Here is a 24,624-nt window from a genome sequence, read left to right on the forward strand (position 1 = left end):
GGGAGTCGTGGGAAGCAATGCACAGGTACATAACCAAGAGAGAAGTCGGCAAAACAAAATCAATATGTGTCGTTACAAAAAAGAGGAAAGAAAAGAAAACGCGTGATATCTGGCGCTACGATACACTACGGCAACTGGCTTCTGTGTGCGACAAACGTTGAAGTGAACCAAAAATTCACCAAACGCTAATGGCTGTCGCCATTAGAGACCTGAATTGAATATTAAGGTCGCCTAAAGTTTTTCACTTTTATTTTTACGGCTGGAGATTTATGTGGCAACGTATAATTAAGTAGTACGGTCATTCCATTGATAACATAGAGAGGTGTTGTAGAGCTCCTCTAATAATTTTCCGACGGATCATATTAAATGCGTGCGCATTTCTATGACGACTGAATGAGAAAACTGCGTTCGTCCCTCTATCACGTAATGTAAATCGCCGTAGAGAAATAAATGTACGAAACAATGTTTTTGGTGGTGATGGGTTTTGGCCGGCCCCAGCTTCCGAAGCCGAGCGTTTAATCCAGTGGACTGAACGCCTCTTAACGCAACAGCCCGTGTCGCACAAAAATTCCGATGGCGGCGTTGTCCGCGAGCCAGAAATCGCGATGGTTGCAAAGAATAAAAATTAGGAGGTCGAACCTCAATCGATCGAACCTGGGAACTGAATCTGGTTTGTCTATTAGTGCATTTTAGCACAGGAATGTAATTCTTTTGTGCTAGTTTCAATAGATGTTAGGGAGTTTCATGGTGTTCAAGTACACTCAATAGCAAAAGTGCCTCACGAATCGAATCGAATCGAATACGGAACTATTGAAATCGAATATTCGAAGTTTCGAGTATTTGGATACCTCTAATAAAAAAAGAAAATCTACAGCTGTCATGTAGTGGGAGGAGTATCCTTTACGCATGCAATATTGCGCGGCAGAAGCATAGAATCTCACCAGGCGCCACATCATATGAATGACGCAACGAGTGGGTGGTTTCAGGCACAGTTAATCACAATCATCAGACACAGCACTAACATAGTGTTCAGCTGTGTAGGCGCGCGTATCACCTTAAGGACGCTTAGTGGGTATTTTGTTAATTCGCAAAAGGAATTATGGCGTAGTGGGCACTTCTCAACTGCGCTTGCAAAATGCTTTCTAGGAGTTTAAAACGGCCAATGTTACGCGCACAGACGTTACTTTCCTTGCGGCACAGCTGAGGTATGTCCACTGAGATGCGAAGCGTGGCAAAGCGAATGAGAAGGCGATGCGAACGGGGCCCGATTACGCTTTCGTATTTCGCTCTTGAAGGCGAACCTGAAGCATGACCCGGATTTGGGGACATTAGAGTCACTGTATATGCTACCTTTAGGTAGCAGAGTAGCGCATAGGTCCGGCTAACAACCACAGCTATGCGGTGAAGTCGCACTTCGTTTTTGCAGGCGACATGCCTACCGTGTCGCCGATTAACCTGTCTGGCGTGTCGAAGACCGGCGATAAACATTGGCTGTCGATGGCTAGTGTTAATTCAGTTCGCTGCAGCGGTGGCGTCGAGAAATAAAAAACATTGGCCCAAGCGGCAGCTTCTCCTCAATGCATGGTTGCCAGAGGCGTTTGGAAGACAGATGCGCAACTCTGCTACCTAAAGGTAGCAATACAGTAACTCTAGGGGACATTAGAGTTACTGTATATGCTACCTTTAGGTAGCAGAGTTGCGCATCTGTCTTCCAACGCCGCTAGCAACCATGCATTGCGGAGAAGCTGCCGGGTACCACAGACGGCGTGATGCGAGATTTGGAACTTTCTCCGAGGGTATTTTGTTGGGATGGAAGTAACTCGGTTTCGAAATTTTATGCCGCAAGAAAAAGTTAGCTGCGTAATCTTGAAAGGCCGTCGACAAGGGCTCGCGCTTTTAAAGGAAGTGTTCGTCTTCATTTCATATCAACGAACGCGCGACACTGCGACGTATCGCGGTGACTGGCCGAGCTCGTTTGCCGCCTCGTGGGTCCGCCCCATCTGCTGACGTAGTGCGAGTGGAAAGGGCACAGGACAAAGGCCTTCTCCTTTTAGGGGCGTAGCTCCTCTTAGTCTAACCTCTTCACGTCTCCGTTGTCCGGCGTAAACGGATCTCCCGTATGATGCAATAGATGGCGCTGTCTCATGTAAGTACATACAAACTGCAGTTCAGGGACGATATTCTAGATGGCGCTGTACACAATCTGTGTCTAGAGTCACTGGAAAAATTTCAGAGTATCGCATCTGTTTTCCGCGCGCCGCCGCCGACGCGATTGGCTTACTCGCATCACGTGACCTCTCGCCGCCATATCCCTTCCAAGCGCTTTGGGTGCAGGCGCGTTCAATGCAGAGCGTGGCCGGACATTTAGCAGTACCGCGGTCCTCAGAAGTACTTCGTCCCTTTTTTAAACGCGTCATGCAGACAGGAGCGTAAGCAGACATTTTTTTCGGGGGGGGGGGGGGGGGGGGCACCTCCTCGATCTGAAGTGGGGGTCTGGCAGGCAGATATGGCCGAGTGTCATTTCGTGCTATGTATGCCACAGGAAAAATATTTCATGGGGGGGGGGGGGAGGGAGCACGGGCCCGGTGTGCCACCCCCTGGCTACGCCACTGCATGCAGATGCCAGAACAGAGTAGCTCACCCTCAATCGAACGTTACTGATGAGCTACTCTGGGAATCTCGTTTGCCGTGTGGGAAAAATTAATGTCAAAGAGCGCCGTTCTACGTGGCTACATAGTTGGCCTGAACGAATTCGCCCCCCTCGAATAACACTCCTTCCTGCAGTGATCTACACTAAGTTTGCTGGAAAAAAATCTTATGCGACAGGATACTTCACCTTTTCGTTTCGCTATGGTCAGCGATATTGAAAGCTACATCCCTTTCTATTTGCTCCGCTGTTTATATCTCGATCTGTTGAACAGATTAGACATGCTATCCGAGTTATAAGCGTGTCACGCACGAGAGCGAAATCGAAGATGTATTAAAATAATAACTGTTTACTGGTATACCTTGAAGGCAATTGTGGCATGATCATTTAGCATTGCACAAAACAGAAGCGTGAAACTCTGTTGATAAACTTGGTATAAGGCAACGTTATCAAGCGTATTTTTAATTTTGTTGCAAAAAATTCTGCTAATGGTGCATTGCACCGAGCGTACCCTTAAAAATGGTCACAGCAAAAAAAAAGCAGATCCCACGCATTGAGGGAGTCGATTTTATGCGGGCCCTAGGTCTATATACATACTGTGTTGCAGTAGCATGCGCTTTAAAAATTCCGGAATGCGCTATTTCTGATTAAAAGAACATAAACCACCGTGCCGAGGAAGTTTTAATAAGAGCGCATTATGAAAAAAAAAAGTGCAGCAGTGCAGAAACCGAACCCCAGCTGTTTACGCGCTGGCAATGCCAAAAAAAAAACTGTTTGTCGGAACAGAGCAAAATATTTGCAAATTCATTGCAACGTTGACAATATTAAGGAGACAAGAAATAGGAAATAAAATAATTAAGTAGTGATGTCAATCATTTTTCATGGCCTTCTACGTATCGCAAGATAAGATGCACCTTACCTACCGAACGCCAATTCGCCCGTGCGTTCGGCTGTTAGCGTTCCGAATCAAGACGTCGCGCACAACTTCCAATTACCGTACACACACAACTTCTATTACACATATCTACCAGTTGAACAGCAAGCACGGTGCGCAAGCAAGCTATGCGTCAGCGATCAGTCGAAGGAGGAATGTTGAATGTTCTCGATGCTGTTCGATAACGTTCTCGAGTGCAGTGAACCTGAACACCGACTGCAAAGCAAGCGCAAAGAGTCAAGATTCACCAAATATCGAAGTAAATGGCATCTCGCACGATGTCACTGCGCTAATGCAACTATGTTTACAGCCCCGGACCTAGCGAACACGTCCGGGCGTGACACGAAAAGAGACCGATGAAGCCACGAAGAGAGTTCGCGAGCACATGGCAACATTCGCCGTACGTTTCATTAGTTACACCGCTAACCGTGCAGTCGATCTATACCTGTTGATGACTCGAAATCACTTCTAATATCCTCTTGAAGAAACGCACACACATAATGCCGTTCTGCCGAGCGTAACACGGCACTGAGGCTAAAAGATCGGTCACTTCTCAACACACGCTAGCAACGCGCCGGAAGGTCTGGAAGGGACATGGCCGCCGCCACCCAATGTTGCCCGCGTGCAGCCTACCTTTGCGGTACTCTGATTTTCCAGTGACTCTAATGCCCCGTAAACTCCCTGAAACTTCGTAAAGTAGCGACATACGTGCATAAAAGCGCGCCTCCTCTCTTTTCTCCCTCCTCTGCCCTCTCCGAGGCTGACGCCGCGTCGGCATTGGCCAACTGCCGTCACGTGGGACAGCGCGCCGCGTTCGTTTGTTTACAGTCGCTCGCGACTGCCACAGAGAATATCTACCACTTTAGAGAACGGAAACTGTACCTTTGACTGTAGTACGAAAATAAGGGTAGCGGCGGCGTACTGAACTACAATAGGGCGAGGCGAGATGGCGCTGCAAGTACTATCATCATCATTAGAAAAACGCGTTTTTGCGATTGGTTCGCCCTGGTCGCGCTACTGCGTTTTTTGTTCCCTGTGGTATTTTGTTGTTTGTCGTTGCTAAATCGCTGCTCGCGTGTGTAATATTTATCGCCAGGTGACCAAACTGGCCTCGACTGGCAAAAACAACGTCAATCAAGTAAGGTTGGCATCGTTTATTGTGAGTGCCCAAGCTGGTACAAGCAATGTATACAGTCAGGTCCAAGCAAAACAAGCCACTCATACACGTCGAAAGCTTTTAACCCGTACGTGTGTAATCAGTCTGAAAGCTGACAAATATGTGCATATAACTGAACACCGAGATCGCTGAAAGAACGTTGCTCTCGTTGTGTAGCAGCGTCCGAGTTTTAACAGCATAGCTTTAGGACAAGGGTCTTATCCTTCCGTTAGTTATGCGGCGCTTGCCAGGTTGTGTTGATCTTTGAGTGCATGATGTGGAGTCGGAAACGAAACGTGCGCTACGCCGACAGATAGCTGGCGCAGTGAGAGCAATGTAGTTTTGATTAATCGTTTACGTAAACAATCGCGGATGCGTACAGTTCTGCATCCTTCTCGCTCTGAGATGTCACCTTGACTGCGTTACAAATAAAGAATATCGCGTTGTGTCTACAGGGCAGGCACGAATTTCTCGGCTAAATTCTCGGCCGTGAAGCCATACCATAGGTATTACGTATTCAGGTAATAGGTGGAAGAAAATATTTCAGGCTCGTTTTGTTCCTCGATATAGTTCAGTTACACAGTTTCTACAGCTAGAATTTCTTGGCGCTAGTAGTAATCGGACTGCTGAGTATGCAGCATAGATGAATGCTAAAGAAACAGAGATATAAGGCGAGTGCTTACAGATTCTAGAAGCACAATTCTAAGAAAATAAGCTTTAGGCATGCAGTGTACATCTTTGTTGGTGTTCGCACAGAACACTAAACAACTGCTCAGCCGTAAGCACAATCTCTGTATCACATAGACATGTCGATAGAACTTGAGCACTCTATTGCAAGCAGACTCACGAAATCAAGCTGTGGGGCATGATGTGAACCTGTGCCAATGCTGGATAAATAAAGGTCATATATATATTGCATACTTGTTATTGTGTTATTTACTTTTTCAATATATTTGGGCTTGGGAGCTCAAGTATGTATTCTCCCTGCTACTTTTAGAAGCTCCGGCTTGAAATACTGCCACATGCGCACCTTTCTTTCTATGTTTTATGTTATTGGCCAATTGCACGTGTTGTTACTGCATTGCGCAAACCGTGCCAGAATGTCTGGGAACATTCCAGATTATTTTAGGATCTTCTGTTAGGCTGGAGCGTGCAACTGAAAACAGCTCAGTTTATTGTCGAACTAACGCAGCCACCAGTGATAATGCTCGAATGTTCGATGCCGCAGGTATAAATGCCGACGCGCCTTGCCACAGATCAGTTTGTCGACGGCCGGCGCCTGTTCGCCGCTATCAGTGTGCAGTGTGTATTGCTGTAGTTTGACTTTTCGTTTCCCGGCCACAAGTTCGGCCGAATAAAAAGTTTCATCTTGGACACACCGACTGCTGCTTTCGTCGACGTCACGACCCCGTGACAATACGTAAAATCTTGTAGTGTGGCTGTGGATAAGTCCAAGTTCATGTATGTTTTAAATTACCTCTTCGATTTCCTGGGTTTTTTTTTCGTGACAGTAGTTCACAGACTTTCACTTCATAGTGGTAGGTGCTACAACTGTGACATGTTAATTTAATCAAACAGCAGAAGTAGGTGTGTTCAAACAAATTTGGGACGTTTCTCTGATATGTAAAAAAGAAAACACTACCATACTCACTGAACACAATCTCACTCATCACGACAACGTAAACGTGCTTGGTGAAGCTGTGCTGGAAGAAGTGCTCGTTACACTTATAATTTGTTTATTAGCTGTAAATAATTTGAAGGAGCCCATTGAACATATGTGCAAAGGCTAATGTAATTGAGCACAGCCTTCTAAAGCTTTGTCGTATCCTTTTGTAAACTTCTATGACCTAAACACAGTTAATTAAGGCAAAACAGTTTTGAGCATAGTTTGTAAACTGTCTCATAATGCACAACTAAATGTTCCATTTATGTTGCGCGGTGGCTGCATTTTCGATGGAGGCGAAAATGTTTGAGGCCCGTGTACTTAGATCCCAGGTGGTCGAAATTTCCTGAGCCCTCCACTACGGCGTCCCTCATAATCACATCGTCGTTTTGGGACGTTAAACCCCAGATATTATTAGATGTTGGAAAGACTGTTAATTCCTCTCACTGCCGTGATGTTCGTTTTGTAATGTGATTTATAATTTAAAAAAAAAACTGACCCTACGTTTCGAGACTCGTTTGGTCTCTTAGTTTTATTAAATTAAGAAGACTAATGATTAAACGTGGCTGGAGAGTCTTTCTATTCTTATAATCTTGCCCAGCCAGACAGACTTCTATATATTTACCCTTAAATTTATAATTTCTGATGATTTACATGCAAACAATGATATGATTATGAGTCATACAGTAGTGGGCAACTCTAGATTAATTCTAACTGACTGGAGTTTAACAAACGCAGTTGTAGCCTTGAAGAAGACAAGACTGCTTGTCGAAACATTTGCTCCAGCGACACCTCTTGTTCACAAATTTTTCGTCTCTTCAAGCTTCCGTCTTTCCCTGAACTTCAGACGCAGATCTAAGCACACGAGTGTCTTTGCATTTCGCCCCCAGTGAAACGTGACCACCGTGGCTGGGTATAAAACCTGCGTCGTTGAGCTCAGCAGTGTCAGGTAACGTAACTAATGCACGGAGCTAGTGCTCAATTTCAACGCTATTGTGGTGTAGATTGCATGATACAGTAGACAGCTAATACTTGTAGACGATTGTAGGCACAGCGCCATGAGATGCCTGGTAAACCATTCACAAATACAGCATTGCAAGGGTGAGGTTCAAGATGACCTGTTGTAGCAGCAGACGTTCACATGTTTCGCCGCACTTGCAGAGTGGACATTCGGGGGTGGTCACCCTGTCGTTGCCTGGCAATCCTGGAAAAACAAGTAATGACATCACCAGATATTGATAAGCATAATCAATGAAATATTAAATTTTGCAAAAGTAAACATATGAACATAGTGAACAAAAACAGCGGTTTGTTATACATATATGTAAACGTACCTCATAATGCATGTTGTATCACTCGGGCTAGCTTCTTTACAAGCCGTGTCATGTAACAGGTGCCTTGCTTATTGCACACAGCTGTTTCCTTGTCAGGCCAGGAGGCTACAGCAGAAAAAAAAAATATTTCTGATTATAGTGACGGTTTTTTTATCACACTAAAGTGAAAGTACACTCATAATTATGTGAAGCTTTTGTTACACTAAATGTGTAGTAAAGGTAACCTAAACTAACAGCAGGAGAAATGAGACCTCTAAACCTGGCTTCTCAAATGCGATCCGGCAAACTATATAACTCATATGTTTTTTGCACTGATATACGGGCTAGCTATGAAGATACATGCGAGGCGTTGGTGATGCAATTGCCTCCCTTTATTTATTGCAGTGGCCTGGTTAATGTTAACCGAACGATAAAACTCAGCAACCCGCTCCCACGTGAAGCCACGCCGCAAGGAACGCACGTTTTCTCAACGACAGAGTATGACGTTGAAAAATTGAATATTGCAGTGCGTCGCCTCCGTGTGACACCCACACAAAGCCATTGGTTAAAAAAAAAACTGAAGCAATGGGTTTTTACTCACCGGTCCGTGTATTCTCGGGCTTGAAACGAGAGTCATCCGGTGAAAGCTTCAACGGTCCCTTCGTTCCTCTGAAGTCAGCTGAATGCACTTCGCGAAGGGATTTTAAAATCCCTTCGCGAATAACGAGTCAAAACGAACAGAACAAAAGCGAGTGTGTCGGCCGGCAGTGGCTCGAAACATTTACAGCGAAACGAAACAGCGCGAGGCCCATACCAATGCACCGCGAACCGTTACCTGTCGTTGCGCCGCGGTATATTTTGAAATGAAGATAATGATGCCGATAGGCTGCTGACAACTAGTTTGTTGGAGCAAAAACTATTACAAAAGATTGATGACGTGGTACCTGGCAAGGCAGGGCCACTTCGTATAAACAGAAATTTGTTTATTGAAGTGTAACAGTAAGCAAACAACTAAACTTCCTTATTTCAAGAATATTTTAATTTGAAGTTGGGGCCCGACGAGGGCGTTCCTACATAAAAAGTCAAATAGCGCGAATGGCAGCCACCACAACGTCGCCATGTTATCCTAACGCAGAGGTTAGTAGATCGACTCCCGGTGTTTGAAGCTGGAACTCGCCGCGGTCGATTTTTTCGCCCTCTGCGGCGATCGCTGGAACTTGAGACTTTCCGGGGCCTGACTGCCATCTTTGCTCTCGAAGTGCGGGCTCGCTGGTTCTCAGCGCACGTGTTCTATGGATACGCACTTTCCATACCGCGTGCCTTGTGCTCTGTGATACCTTGCACACAAGACCGACGTCGCGGTTGGTTGCCATGGGCTTCTGCTGCGCTTTCGGATGCCGAAACAAATAAAGCGAAGGCAAAAACCGTCCGGGAAGCGCAACGAGTTGCGAAGGAAGGCTTGGTTACACCGAATCGGAAGATAGAACTTTCCGCCGACGCTTTCGACGCGACTGTGCGAGGTAAGTTGCTATCCTCCCACTATAAGTACTCTTCGAGGTTCGCGAAATATATAAGGCCTGACTGGCTGCCCAGGCGGCGCTGCGAAAACGGTGCTAAAGAGCGCCCCCTACGATAAGTTCTTTGGTTTCGAGTAGTCAGACTGGCGGCCGCATGCAGCACTAAGCTCAGATCCGCAATGGAGCCGCCGCTGTCGGTTGTGCTGCGCTTTGGATCTCGGCCAATTTCTGGCGTGGCTGAGTTCTTCAGGCCAAGCAATCTGCGTAAACGCAAGAAGCTCGTCAATGTCAAGTATGTTTACGACGTGCAAGAGATTGAAGGAACCATTTCGGCGCGCTGCAACTCGGAAGTGCAGCGAATCTCATACGACGTTGAACTCGAGTTAAGTTTTACGAGGCATGCTCGCGCGATTAACGACAGTGCATAAACGAAAATATTGCTGTTAAGAAAGCCGAAATGATTTGCATTACACGACGAAACGGAATCAAGAAAGGTCCAGTGACGAAGGCTAGCCGTCGGCGACCCGAATGAGCGCATTCGCGCCGTGTGCCATTTTCTGCCGCATTCAGTCGCAAACACACTTTTTCCCAGGGCTGGGCAGAGATACTCGGAAAAGTATTCCGGAATACAGATATCGAAGTACATGGACTGGAAGCCTAAAATACAGATACTGAGATACATTTGCCTTTAGCGTAACGGGATATTTCGGAGATACTTTCGCAATAGGACGAAAAAAGTATTCCGGAATACAAATACAGCAATACAGATACTGGAATACTTTTTTTTTTTATTTCAAGGATGCTCATACTCCGCAAAGATATATGTAAGTGCACCATAATGTTGTTAGTAAAGTCGCAGCGCATTGATACTTTCAGTTTATTTATTTATTTATTTATTTATTTATTTATTTATTTATTTATTTATTTATTTATTTATTTATTACAGCACCCTCAGCGCCAATCAGATATTGCAGAGGGAGGGGGTTACAATGTACATAATTGGTAATAATGACATAGTTACACGTATCAATTGCAATAAAAAATATGCTATTTCACAGCAAGAGTAACAAGCATTGGACACCCAAATCGACATACTTGGTGACAACAAAATGAGCTTTGCTAGAAATAGCACAGTCTAAGCAAATCACTCACATCGCTAATGAACACCAGTGAACTGAGAAAAAGTACACATTTATTTTGCACATAAGATCTGCTTTGCTGAGAAGGTTGCTGTGTGGGCTTCTCAAATAGTCTGTCTTCTAGACATCGTCGGTTCGACCTCAGCACAAGACTCGGGAAGGAATAAAAGTCTCTCTGCCGCTGCAGACGAGCACAAATTCGTATTATAGTGAATAAATGCCGCCTTCATAGCCGGATAGCCCTACAGCGTGGCGATATCTCTTCTCGGGTCATCTGGATACCGAAACACTTCTGCCCTCACGTGGGTTGTTCTGTCTCTTCAGAAGCTGAAGTCGGTCTCTATCCTCGGATCCTCAGCCGTCTGGTCCGGTCAGCGCCAGGTCAGACGGCTGAGGATTCCGCTGCCCATATAGGCTGACCATAATTACCTACGTGCAATGGAACCCAGTACGTCAAAACTGCACAATTCATACATTGGCTTCTTAAAATCACGTTGTTTGGGGGTGAGAGGGTTTAAGCCCTCCCAAGTCGCTCCTGCCAGCTTTATAAAAAGACGTGGAAACAGGGACTGCTGCTCAGAGCGCCCCATCAGAAACTACAGCAAGCACTCATGGCCTGGGCCGAAAGGGTCACTCTTCAATAAAGCTATCACCACCACCGACGCTACCAGCACCCATTTCAGCAAGCCGCCACAGGCGAAGTCGGCTCCGACGGTGGGGGAGCCTGGTACCACAAAAGACAGTTTCACGCTTGTGATCAATTAGGAACGCACCCTGACAAGCTGGAGAGGTGGCTGAAAGCGCGACAGAGATAGCCATCTTCTAGTCACTTCCGCCGCGACTACAGGAACGGCTTTTCGAAGTGCCGCCGCTTTGAGAACTGAACGCCCGCGAAACATTGCAAACCCTCGGTTGCAAGGCGGTATCCGCGCGGGAGGGTCACGAAGTAATGGCTTGCCACCCGAAAAAAATTAGGCGGGCTGCACTGGCCTTGAGAGACAGCGACTTTTGTCGGCAGAGGCCGACAACACTGCCTCCCCGATTCGCTATCTGTGGCGTCGCGGGTTTTACCACATGGGCCATTCTGCGCATGAGGGGAAACCATCGCCGCCCTTTCTGTCGGCTACCGGTAGCGCGCCTTTGCTTGTCTTGGCACAAAAAAAAAAAACGTCTTTCCCCCCTTGGAAATACGCCTCAACTCACTCCCGGCAAAAAAATGTAACGGAATAACCGTGTCCTGCGTTGTATCACGATACAAACGATACATTGTAAATGTATTTCACTACTGAGATACAAATACAATTTTCAAATGTATCTCGATACAGAAATACAGATACTCATATGTATCTCTGAAATACTATCGCGATACTCTTGTATCGCGATACTGCCCAGCCCTTTTCCCCATGCACGGTCGTAATTTTCAACATTTGCTTCTAGGGAATTCGTCAAATTCTGTCAGCGTGCGGTGGCGGTCGAGAAGCGACGGCGCGCAATGTTTACAGCCGGCTGCTTCCAGCGGCCGGCTGTAAGTTGCCGGAAAAATCGTAGGCACATACGCAGGGTGACTCATGCCATCGTTTTTCTCGTTTCCCACGAAATACCGGCTGCATATCCTCGTGATCGCCGTCGGCAGCCACGGCGTGCCGTCTGGACTGCACACAGGGAATATATACATATATCCCGTACGAAAAGTGATCAGCACGTTGCGTTGCAAATCACGTTTTGCTCGCGTACTCACTTCACGCGTCGGACGGCACGTATCCAGCGGTTCCGTCGCTCCACTTCGTACGGCTTTCAGGGGAACCAGTAAAACCCCACATCAGGATCCTTACCCCCACTTTCGAGGCAATTAACCACGCAATAACGGCGGCGACCGCACTTCGGGACCGCGCGCTGCTCAGAACCGTCGCCCGGACCACCTGCTTTCGGCACGGTTTGTTGAAGCAGGGATCGCTCGTCAAACATGTCAGACTCTGCAGGCATAGCGGACAAGTTCCTGCGTACGTTTGAAGCTCTTTTTGAGCCTGAAAACTAGGCGCAAAATTAAGTAAAACGCTCAAATCAACTGAGAACTGCGTATCTCGCCGGTCGGCGTCCATTTTTTACTACCCAAGCAACTTCGGCGCACGCCACCAGGCTCCGCCACAGTACTCAAAACTCCAGCGCGTCAGCCCTATAACGCCGTAGACAGGTGTCAGTTAATTGTGCAGTACGTCGCTATTCCTCACACGTTTTATTGCTGCTTCTGCGGGGTCTGTACTCAGTGTTTTTTTTTTTTCAAGGATATATGGTTAGGTTTTCTGCTTGACGTGATGCGCCTACTGGTTTGAGTTTGCGGTATTGGTTTGTGCGCCTAGCATGGCACGCCGACTGACGATCGAAAATGTGATTGCGAAACTTCAGAGATTCGGCGCAGTTCTTTTGAAGAAACAAAGCTGCAGTGTGAAAATTCACATTAGGAGTGGTACTCTCTGTTTGTTTTTGTTGCGTGCTCGGTTGTTTTTGTTTTTTTCCTGGAGTAAAGAGCTTTCTCTGGCTCTTGTACGTCGACAGAACCGCCGGTGGACTTGCGATAGAAGGTAGGTAGGCAAAGCGTGCGTGCCCAACCGAGTCGCAGGGTGCGTTCATCGTTTAGGAACCTCGCGTACACGTGTTATTTAGCGCGAAGGTTTACGTGCCATTTCGTGTGGAGGTTTATATCCGCGAGTGGCTTTCCGCCGCGGTGGAGCAGAGGTTATGGTGCTCGGCTGCTGACCCGAAGGTCGCGACCGACCGCGGCGGTCACATTTCGATGGAGGCGAATAGCTTGAGGCCAGTGTGCCGTGAGATGTCAATGCTCATTAAAGAACATCAGATGGTCAAAATTTCCCGAGCCCTCCACTACGGCGTCTCTCATAATCATATCGTGGTATTGGGACGTAAAACCCCAGATGATATTATCCGCGAGTGGAGCTCTCGCGAAGGAAGCGTTTACGGTGGCAGCTGGCTAGTTTATTCTTTCGCTTGCTCGTTCATTGAGCAGCGAGTATAGTTCGTATCTCAGGCACGTCTACGAGGCGCACTTGCGCACTATGGTTGGTGCGTCTAATCTCTTAACGAATCAACCAACGCTGTCTTGACTGGAAATGATGTACGCCTTCTGGCGCATTCTTCTTTCAATGAAGCTCCGAGCTGCTGCTTGAACTGACAGTCATTTTCCAAATAAATATTAGTCGCCACTCTTTAACTAGCATAATACCGCCAACACCCATTGCCCATGTGTTTCTTGCACTCTAAAAACTGTCCGTACCCTTTGTGGAGTCTTCTTGCCCCTCACCAACAACCGTCGTCTGGCTAGTTTGCGCTTCCTTTCTTGAAAACTTGGCGCTCGCCGCTTTCCTATCAAGGTGCTGTTTAATAACACGCACGCCATTCGTGCCTGGAAGTACGGTGCGCCCGGCGATAATGCAAGGAAAGACACGCGAGATTGATGGTTATTGTTTCGGGACAGGAATACGCCTCTTAGCACGCAAAGATTTGGCGAAAAAGAAAAAAAAAAACAAGCGAGCCAAATGCTGGATATCGTTTTGTGGGAAAGAGATGCCTCAAATACGCCCCCTATTATACTGCAGTGTACAGTGCTACATAATACAGGCACGTATAGCGGCGTTAACTATATTTACCCAACCGATACTTCGGAACGGCTACCTCTAGTGCGTACTGGCAGCCTCAGTGCGTCATTGGTATTCACGACGAATTCGCCTCGCGAGGATGACGTATACAATGTATAAGTTTCGGAAGGCTTCATGTAGAGCGGGACATTAACGTTCGACATTATGCATGTCCTTTACAAACGCGTCCTAACATCTCCTAAACACAATATAATTTAAAAAAAAAGGATACCAAGAGCTAGACGGCTTGTGCGAATGCTTAAAGCGCGCCGCCTGGCAAGCAAGCGCTCTCTTTGCGAAGCGTCGTCTGCTACGCGGGAGCAAGGTAGGTGGCGCCATGCTCGCAAAGAGAGTGCGAAGGAGAGGAGAACGAGGAGGAACGCGAGCGGAGGAGGAAAGTGTCGCTACTTTGCGAAGTTTCAGGGGTTTTAATGCCCCGAAATCCTGAGAATGCGTTCTCCAAGATTTTACAGCGAAACTGCATATGGCTATAGGTTCTGACCAAAACTGCGTGCGTCGACAGGTTGTCGGCGGGGCGTGCGACGACCGGACGCTTAAAACCACGGTGCCATGTTTCTTGTGCGTGATGGTGTGAACAAAGGGTTTTGACAAATATGTGAACATTGCAGCTATACTACCGTGTCGCACCACAGCTTCGCTGGTCGCCCGCCTTCACAGAGTGGAATGGTTCCCAGTTAAGTGACGGGCAGTTAGCAGGAGAGTCAGCTTCCAGAATGTGAATATGTCAGAACCATACGAGTGCCTCGTACCAAAGGTACATGACAAATGAAGAAGAACGTTTTCTACGAAGGCTTCCTTGGAATAGTTCGTGATGGTGAAATAACAACTCCCTAGGACAACATGTAAAGCCGGCGTGAATATTGTATTCATGAGAAAAATTCACGACAAATTTTTATTTCGAAACACGCGTTTCGGTTGTGGCGGAATGCGTCTTGCGTTGTGCCGTTTCAGACGCCGATGAACGCTAGCAAGAAGATGAATGACCCGAAGCCAATGTCGCCCGACAACAACACGTTCCATGAAAGGCCGCAACTAGGGAGATTGCTGCGATCAAAAGCTGCGTGGAATCTGCTTAGGGAGTTGTCTAAGTGATGCGTATAAGCGCATGGTATTATTGTACGTTGTATCTTTCCCCTGAACATTGTTTTGGGTTTGCATCAGTATGGCGTCTTTCACGTTCTTTCCAGTTTTCGTCAGCGTCTGTTACGGCCTCCTTAGAAGGCACGTCCCGCGACCACCCAAACGCGAGTTTTACATAAAATTTTCGCGAAGTGTAAATTTTGCTGATGTGTATACAATCCTTCATGTCGGCTTCACATGTAACAGAGAGCGCTTCTATTCAACTACCACGAAACTGAACGAAGCATTCATAGTAACTGTTCTCTTTACATTTCTTTTCATGCGCCGGCACAACGCATTCGCATGAAACACACACATCCACTTCCTGCAAGCGGGGTTTGCAGCCCAGGGGTTAAGACACTCGCCTTAACCCTGTAAAACCCAGTGTATCATATATGATACATTAAAAATAATGCCTCAAAAGAGGTAATAAGCCCGTCAAAGCTTCATGGAAAAGCCATTATTGCATATTTAACATGTTATAATGAAGTTACACTGAGTTATTCATTTATTCAAATTAATTAATTAATTTTAATTAAGAGTAATTAAGTTATGATCGAATTAAAGTTTCATTCTTTTTTTTCATAAAATGAACTCTACAAGAAGAGTAACTATGGTGAGTGTTTTTTCACAATTTTTCTGAAGGCAGAACGCCTTTTGGGCATTACAGGGTTAAAGGAGTCGTTGCTCAAAACAAAGGATATTTAAAAAATGAAATTATTTTTAAACCTCGTTGGTTCAAACCCAGCCCCATCATAGAATTGGTTTTATCAAGGAGGCAACCTTAGGTGCCTCATCACAATAGTTCGTCGGCGTCTGCTGAGTGACGCAAAAATCATGTGATGACATCAGCACATGACGTCATCATGTCGTCACAACGTAACTTCACATGATGACGTCATCGCGGCATCGTCGTTTGGTCAAAGGTGGGCCGATCCCGGAGGCATTGAAAAAAACCCGTGAAGTGCAGAAAGCTTGCAATACCTGCGATCCCGGAGGCAGTGCAAAACCACGTTAAGGGGCAGAAAGCCTTCGGGAAGATGAATACAATCGACTGAGAAGAAAAAGAATATAGCTTTCGCCTTAGAGTCGTATTTGCCAATCCATGACGGACTTTGCGAATTTAAAAAAAATTGTTTATGGCGTTGATCGCCTTACGTGACAGAGGGACGACGGACACTTTTCTCATTCAGCCGGCATGTTTACGCATTTCGTATGTTTACGAAATGCGCAAACATGCGGACTTTTAAATGCCTAAACAGTAGAAATGTTTACGCATTTAAATCTCTACAGATACAAATCACCTATAGGCAATTAAAGAAGTTCCTGCGGGGAGTTTAAATACCCGATCCACACAACGAGCGAGATGCAGCTGCTGCATATTCACGTCCTGAGCATGGACGTGGCCGTAGACAGACCTCAGTATTTAATTTCCTATGGAAAAACAAGAAAAAATGAAATAGAAGATAGATGCAGCTAAATAAACAATTAGAAAATTTATTCTATCGTTTTCGGATAGCATAAATTTTCGTGGTGTACGTAATGATAAGTGCAATAATTAGCCGGTGCGACTCGGACGGTTTTATTTTATGACAGACAAGATGAAGTAGCTTTGTCAGCTGTCTCCGAAATGCGAAACCTCCTATTATCGTCCCCATCCAGTTTTCGTGACAACGCAATTCGGGACGGCTTCTCGCTCTCCCATACTAGAGTACACGTGGTATACTTAGAATTGTCAAGTATTTTTTCTAAGCACCGATTGCCTATGGTTCGTTAACTCTTTCTAAGCGAGCAAATGTAGCACTCGCTCATTCACCCACACTTGCTTACGCTTAGGATCACACCCCACAAACTACGCTCTCTAACAAACGTTGTGTGTAATGGAACACATACATGCACAATCATATATGCATGTGAAATCTCCATCAAAGGTGCCCATGCGCAACGAACCACCACAATCAAACATAAGAGGCTAGCAGCCCTTTAAATCCTTGTCTCAAGAAAGGAGGATGACAACACTTTTATTCAAAACCCATGAAGATGGTTTGTTCGATTGCGGGGGGCCACGACGGTTAGTCGGCCAGGAGCCCCTGCTCCTTGGCGGCTGCCTGTGCCCGCTCCGTGATCCAGACCTGCTCGTCAGGGTCGGAGCTGAGCAGTGTGGCCGCCTCCCACTGCTGCGTCGGGGTAATTTGCAAGACCTTTGGGCTACCATGTATGCGTATACAGGGACACCCCCAAAGTATGTGGAAGAGGTCGACTCGGGGGGGGGGGGGGGGGGGGGGGGCTCGGCACAGCTTGCGCTAAGGTGTAAATTGCAGTGGGATAGATGCAAGAGTAAAGAATTGGTGTTGAGCCCGTCTGGAGTTGCCTCCACACGAGCTCTTACCGTTTAGTTCGAGATTTCTGCCCGGGGGGATAGTAAAGTCTGGCCAATCTATAACGTTGCGTTTTTCGTGATACGTCACCATATGGTCGCGTGTCGACCACCTAATTTCCTCTAACCCATTCCCTGTTCCGACGTGGGTTGGGCCGTGGGCTCGGAAGGCGAAAGCTCGAGCCTGATGGTGGGCGGCCTCATTACCAGGGAGTGAGGAGTGGGCTGGTGCCCATATGATTTGGACAGTGCGATGGTTAGTGTTCAGATTAAGAATTGTATTAGTTATTGCGGAAATGTGTCCTTTAGTAGAATTGTGAATAGCGTATTTAGAATAACTGATTATGTATGTTTCGGCAGTGTTGGCTATGGCCAAGGCGATGGCCGTCTCCTCTGCTTCCTCCGGATTAGTCGTTTTGATTGATCCTCCCGACATGACTTGCCCTGCGTAGTTTTCACTACGGCGGCCGAAAAACCCAGGCGTCCGTGGATCTCGGCCGCGTCAACATACGCCGTTTTTTATTAGTTTCAAAGTTGGTGTGCAGGGCCTTAGCCCGTTCCATCCGTCTTTCAGTACGATTGGTGGGTTCATATTCCGAGGTATGGGGAGAATTTTGAGATGTGCTCTCTGAACGAAGGATATAATGACTTTGGGAGTTAAGGTAGGGGTGTAAGTGATGCAGGCTTCTGCAAGATCATAGCGACCGGCTAGAGTTCGCGATAACCTCTCGTACTGCGCGGTGAGGTAGGCCTCCACCATCTCCTCTAACGTATTGTTGAGTGCCAGGGCGAAAAATTTCGCCGTGGAGGTGCGTATCGGTAGGCCGAGAGCCACCTCGTACACCTTCCGTAAGAGTGTGTCCACTAGTGATGCAGAACTATCGGTCAATTGACTATCGATAGTATCGATAGTTTTTTTGAAACTATCGATAGTGTAAACAAACTATCGATAGTGCTACTATCGACAAACTATCGATAGTGCAATCGGTAGTTCCATCGTTATTATTATTAGCGATATTACTGCCACGCGTGTTTGTTGCTTTGTTTTGACGTATTCGGGTTCAGTCACCCACAAAGAGTGTTACCAACGTTTGGCGCAGACCGCGCCGTAATGTTTGAGAAGCTTCACAATAAGATGCTTCGCATCTAATTGAAACCATTCTGTTAAGATTACGCGCCGGACGCGAATAGTCAAGTTTATTCGAGAGCTTACGCGAGCACCAGCGATAACGCTGGAAGGATTGATGAGTGACGTATAAAGGCCGACGCGTTCCACCGATGATCAGATTACCCAACGGCTGACAACTGCTCTCGCCGCTATCAGTGCGCAGCACGTATCGCTTGTATTCTGAGTTTTCATTTTCTGGGCACAAGTTCGGCTAAATAAAGGGCTCTGTATTTCCCAGTCTTGCTGCAGCATTCTTCACCGTAACAACCACGTGACAATACTATAGATAGTGGTGTGAATAATGATGCGGTTTCTGGCCGGCCATATTGCCCAAATATTTGCGATAGGCTACTACCAGCTTCGCTTAATTTGTGAGCAATTTTTGGCAACGAAATTATTTATTTCCGCCGTGAAAATGGCGTAATATATCCATCGATAAACTCGTATCCAAAAGCAACCAGTTACACCTTACAAAACTCTTCTTGATATTTTTTCAATTTTGAAATCATAAAATGCAATGTCAATTTGAAGCCGCGCAGTCCCACCACATGTAAAGGCGTCCTTTCCGCTACAGCTGAACAGTTTGACTTTATGATCGTGCATCAGCAAAGCACTCGGGTGAAGAACACAATCATGTCAACTTTCTTGCCCTTTAGCCTGCTCCTACTATGTACAAGGTGCGCGGAAAACCAAGTTTATTCTGCAGTCAGTCTGTGCTGTTTATTTTATACTATCGAGAGTACCATCAAATTTTTTACGATCGATAGCGCTATCGATAGTATTTTTCACTATCGATAGTTCGATAGTGACTCAGCTATCGATAGTATCGATAGTACCATCGATAGTTCTGCATCACTAGTGTCCACCCTGGACTTGTCAGCTGTTGTTAAGCGTAGATACGGCAGGCATTATGCAATTCTGCTCGGCACAAAAGCCTGAACGAGACGGAGAGTGTTGGACTCCTTCATACCCGCGTGATTGTTAGTAATCCTATTTATTAGCCTGAGTGTTTGTTGTGTTTCATCCTCCAACCTACTCAGCATTTCAAAGAAGATTTCCATTGTAAACAAAGACACAGAATAAATTAATAATATCTGGGGTTTAACGTCCCAAAACCACGATATGATTATGAGAGACGCCGTAGTGGAGGGCTCCGGAAATTTCGACCACCTGGGGTTCTTTAACGTGCGCCTAAATCTAAGTACACGGGCCTCAAACATTTTCGCCTCCATCGAAAATGCAGCCGCCGCGGCCGGGATTCGATCCCGCGACCTTCGGGTCAGCAGTCGAGCGCCATAACCACTAGACCACCGTGGCGGGGAAAGACACAGAAGGGTCGCTAACGCTTTCATCCTTATTATTTTCGATAAGGCAAGGTTCTAACGCTACAAGTGCCATTTATCATTCGTTTTTTCCTCCAAGAGCCGTGGTTCACACCAACATTGCTACAGCGTATGCAACTACACGCACAAATTTGTCATTTTTCCTTTCTTTGTTGGCGCATGCTCCTTTAGGCGGTCGTACGATCATTTCTCGGTGTGGCCGACGTACGATTTTATGCAGTATAATGGAATAGATCATATCACCACCAGCATGCGGGAAACTAATTAGGCAACATTGTCTAGATACGCAAGTTGATCACTTACGTATGAAGGTGTAGTCAAGCATTTTCGCCTGGAAATAAATAATGGGCGGCAATACAAAGATGGCCGTGCCCATGTAAAACACGAAATCGGATATAAAACATAAAATCCAGTAGAGAAACGGGCCAATGCCAGCGATGCTATGCAGGAGCTTCACCTGTGGAAAATAAAAAGGGATAATAAAATTGTTGCGAAACGTTTTATAGGAAGTCACTTCATCAGAAATATACGGCCAGCACGTCAAACGTATTTAGTTTTAAATACCTGGCTATTTCTGCAAACCGTAACAGTATAGGTTTTGTCGACTATGCCACTTCTAAAGACTAACTGTAGTTGTCTCAATATTCCATTCTGTGCAGCCTTGCGTGAAGTTTAAAAGGATTAGCGTTGCTTTGACTGGTAATAACCTCCTGCCAATCGCGTTGTGACAAACAGTGCCCATCTATCTTCTGAATGGATGAATAAAAACTTGTAGCCATTTCACTCCGTGAAGGCGAATGACCAGCTGAGGTGACAGGTGCACTGCCGCCTATCTTTATGCCGCGCTTATTGCCGCGTCTTTTATAAGCGTGCTGCTCCTCGGGCGTATACTCACAATGCACGGTCGACCTGCCACGCACGACAGCGCCAACGCCGCGCCTATAGACTCGACTGGCCTGGCGAAAAACGTACCAAACGCGCACCGACGGTCTTTTCCCCATTCTTTCCTATGCACGAGTTTCTGCCGTCACTCTATGGGGCAGCAGAGCTGTCACTTTAGTGCTTCAGAATGCTTCAAAATACGCCGCTGTTCTCTAAGGGGCGCTACACGTTTTTTGTACCCGGATTTGCAGCTGCACTGTCGTAATGATATGTATGATCAGAACGTGCTGCGCAGTCCCAGTTTTTTTTTTTTTTCAATCCATAAACTTCCATTTCTTTTAAGTGTTGCCTGGGGAATGGCTCCGACTATCAAAAGGAAGGACGTTTTCTTTGTCTGCGCGGACGGATGTTTTTCTTGTTCACCTTACAAAGATGTTTGTTTCTTCATCAGATTTACCGTCTCTGCTTCTTTTGCTCTCCAACGACTCGTAGTCACCAGTATGCATACTTATTACTCCGTACATAATTGGCCCACAACTTCCCCGAGTTGTTATTAGAATTGTGCGCTTAAGTCATTGAGGTATGGTTGTTTCCGCCCTATTGATGCCTAAATCCTTTATCAATCATGTTCCTATACGGCTTCCCTAGAAAAATGAGTATTAATTGTGCCACTTTTTGACGAATTCCAAAGCGGTCGAATCTATGTATCACATTACAGCGTAACACCTAATCATGGTTTTATCGTAGGCATCCGGTGAACAACGGATGGCCCCTTTGTAATAACGGTGGCGAATAAGTTGTAGTTCAGCAGAAATATTTTGTAAATGTTAGGAATGGTACCATCACAGAATCGTATTTCCTCTACGATACCTCAGTTATTGCGCCTCCGATGTGGCACATGTTTCTTTACAGCCGCGTTACACTATTTTTTTTAAGCGTGAGCAATACGATGTGAATAGGAATACTATTTTGGCATGCGCACATATACGAAAATCTGCACACAATCCACCGTGCGACTCTTTGGAGTCCGAATCAGTTGGTACATAACGCTGGTTCCTTCGTTCTTTTGTCAGGGTCGTCCTTTCAGAGTCCGACTGTGACTGAATAGGGCACGTGGAATATACGACCGTCTATGTTAAGCTTTCGAAGACGCCGTCTGCATCGTTGGCTCTATAGTATCACGCCGATGGCTAGTGGGCAGGTCTAGCTCGATCGTTCGGGCGGTCGGACCCTCGACCGTCGGCGCCTAGTGCGATCCCAGCGGAGCTCCTATTATCTCACATATTCGACAGTGCTACGCTTACACAATTAGGTCGCGCCTGAGTCCCAGTCTTGTTTTGTTGTTAAAGGTGGTGAGAAAGCGAGCTTGCTAGACAAGACGATATCGTAGGGAGCCACTAGGCCTAGTTATACCACGCACCCATTTATTACAAACCTATGAGCTATAATCGTCGGTCTGCCTTAGGATTATTTTGTAGTTCTCTAATTATTTAGCTTTTCTCAACCGTCTTTGCTGGCTTCATTATTAAGCCTTTAATCCGATACGTATTTCTCCCGATATTCACTTTCTCGCTACCATCTCTGACGGCTCGTTTTTTTTGTAGCAATGGAAGTCACCGTGTGCAGAGTGGCGGCGAGGCTGTAAGGTATACCGTACGTTTGTAATTGGTGTGCGTACCATAGTATAGTTCATAAACGAATAAAACACGTTATGGGAAGCGTACCAGGTGCACCCTTTCGGCGATCGGTAGGAGAACGAAATTGCTGCACATTAGGCTCGACGCCAGCGGCAGGAAGATGGAACGCAGCACCTTGGGCAGCAGCTCTCGGTACGCGTTCTGACTCTTCACGTTCTCGTCCTCCGCCACCTTGGCTCCATAGTCGAGCTGCGTCACTGCGACGCGAAAATTGGCGTCTTTGACGCCGGTGACGTAGCGCAGGAGCGCGTCGTTGTACAGCGTGGTGATGAGGAGCGCACAATGCGGGATGTCGCCGTTGTACCACAGCAGGGTGCTGGGAAGGTAAACGTGATACGCTGTATCGTACAGATTGTGCAGATAGTACAGCAGCGTTACGAGCCCCTTCACAGAAGCTATTGGGGAGCGCTGCTAATTGTTTATGTATACTACTTACGTATACCACATGTCTTTATATGGTGCTTATGTATAACTCTTCTGTACTTGATGTCTGCTGCTTAGAAATTATTAATATCAATTAACTGTGTTATATACGAGTAACAGATTGCAGAGAACTAAAAAATTCTATATTGGACCGGTCACTAGACACTTATACTTTCGGTCCAGCTTCTTATGTACAAATTTTACAAATTCTGCAATAACTTATATTTTTGATTGATTGATTGATTGATTGATTGATTGATTGATTGATTGATTGATTGATTGATTGATTGATTGATTGATTGATTGATTGATTGATTGATTGATTGAAACATTGGCTGATTCCACATGAACAAGGTACAATGAAGAAACGGCACACGATCATGACCACATGTTCATGTCAGCATTGTTTGACTGCTCACCGATAAACTTGCGCACGCAGATGACCGTGAATCACGGCCTGATGCAAGTCTCTACCCAAACAACCTGAATAATAATACGGTCGCACAGCTCAGCAACCAGAAGAGAACTGAAACGGGGCCGCGCGACTCGAAGAGTGCTCATTCAACGCCTCCTCAGTTTGATATAGAGGAGGCGCTGGCTCATTCGAATAGTTTTGTGGATGACCACTTCCCATAGTGTCCCATTTTTGTCGAATGCCGTACGTTCCTTGCCACCATATATCTAAAGAGGTAAGTCACCACAAGGCTGTCTATCCCATGTTAGCGTACACCCGCGCCCATTTTTTTTCTTCCCATGAGCAAGAGAGTGGGACAGTTTTCCTGCCGACATCGTTTACTCTGGTGACCCAAGCGGATTCAAGGAATATATCACCCATCTCATCAAGTGAACAGTATGAATAGTAAAACTTAGCGCCAAAAACACGACCAGGGGCCGGAACACAAGTAAACACATCAAGTAAAGTTTGTTTCCGTAGAATTGTAATACTCCTAATCGCAGTATTCGAGGTCATGTATGAAACAAACAAACAAACAAAAATATAGATAGATAGATAGATAGATAGATAGATAGATAGATAGATAGATAGATAGATAGATAGATAGATAGATAGATAGATAGATAGATAGATAGATAGATAGATAGATAGATAGATAGATAGATAGATAGATAGATAGATAGATAGATAGATAGATAGATAGATAGATAGATAGATAGATAGATAGATAGATAGATAGATAGATAGATAGATAACGATGTATCGAAAATACTGACTATAACTCACCAGCGTTGTTACGCGTGATCACACGCAAGTGCGAAATGTAATTGCGCTGTATGCGGTTTCTATATATGGGTACGGAGAGTCCCAGTGCACCCTTTGTGGAGTCTTTCGAATGACCCACAGTCTTTCGAATGACCCACATTTTTGTGCTTGAGCAATGTTCAAAGCAATGTCCACGTTATCAACGGGATTTGGTGGCCGTGTGCGCTGGAGGATAAGACTACCCAGGCGAACGGTCCAGGTTAACGGGGAAACAAAAGGATAATAACTGCGAGGTAATGGAGAAATCGGACCTAGCATGGAAGCGACTGAACAGCTTTCTTGGGTGCCGTAGTAAT

The 24,624-nt window shown here is 46.0% G+C and overlaps 2 protein-coding genes across 2 annotated transcripts in view; both read right to left on the bottom strand.

Annotated features, from left to right (window-relative positions):
- LOC119385717 (phospholipid-transporting ATPase ABCA3) overlaps positions 1-17,740 on the bottom strand; it is a 34,185-nt gene extending 16,445 nt beyond the window's left edge. Inside the window, exon 1 of the mRNA XM_049414073.1 lies at positions 17,665-17,740. Within this exon, the coding sequence (XP_049270030.1) occupies positions 17,665-17,740 (76 nt within the window). The remainder of the gene's footprint in view (positions 1-17,664) is intronic.
- Positions 17,741-20,132: 2,392 nt separating this feature from the next.
- Positions 20,133-23,073, bottom strand: LOC125757856 (retinal-specific phospholipid-transporting ATPase ABCA4-like). The gene is made up of 3 exons (XM_049414074.1): positions 23,063-23,073; positions 22,654-22,942; positions 20,133-20,504 (listed from the first exon to the last, which is right to left on the bottom strand). Exons 1-3 carry the CDS (start codon positions 23,071-23,073, stop codon positions 20,343-20,345), a joined length of 462 nt encoding a protein of 153 aa, XP_049270031.1. The 3' UTR covers positions 20,133-20,342.
- Between the last annotated feature and the right edge of the window lie 1,551 nt (positions 23,074-24,624).

The sequence above is a fragment of the Rhipicephalus sanguineus genome, chromosome 3, assembly GCF_013339695.2.
Source record: "Rhipicephalus sanguineus isolate Rsan-2018 chromosome 3, BIME_Rsan_1.4, whole genome shotgun sequence".
In the NCBI taxonomy this organism is placed as follows: Eukaryota; Metazoa; Arthropoda; class Arachnida; order Ixodida; family Ixodidae; genus Rhipicephalus; species Rhipicephalus sanguineus.

Coding starts and splice junctions, on each gene's coding strand:
- LOC125757856 (XM_049414074.1), bottom strand. Junction 20,505..22,653: donor TCGCCGAAAGGGTGCACCTG/GTACGCTTCCCA, acceptor TATTTTCCACAG/GTGAAGCTCCTGCATAGCAT.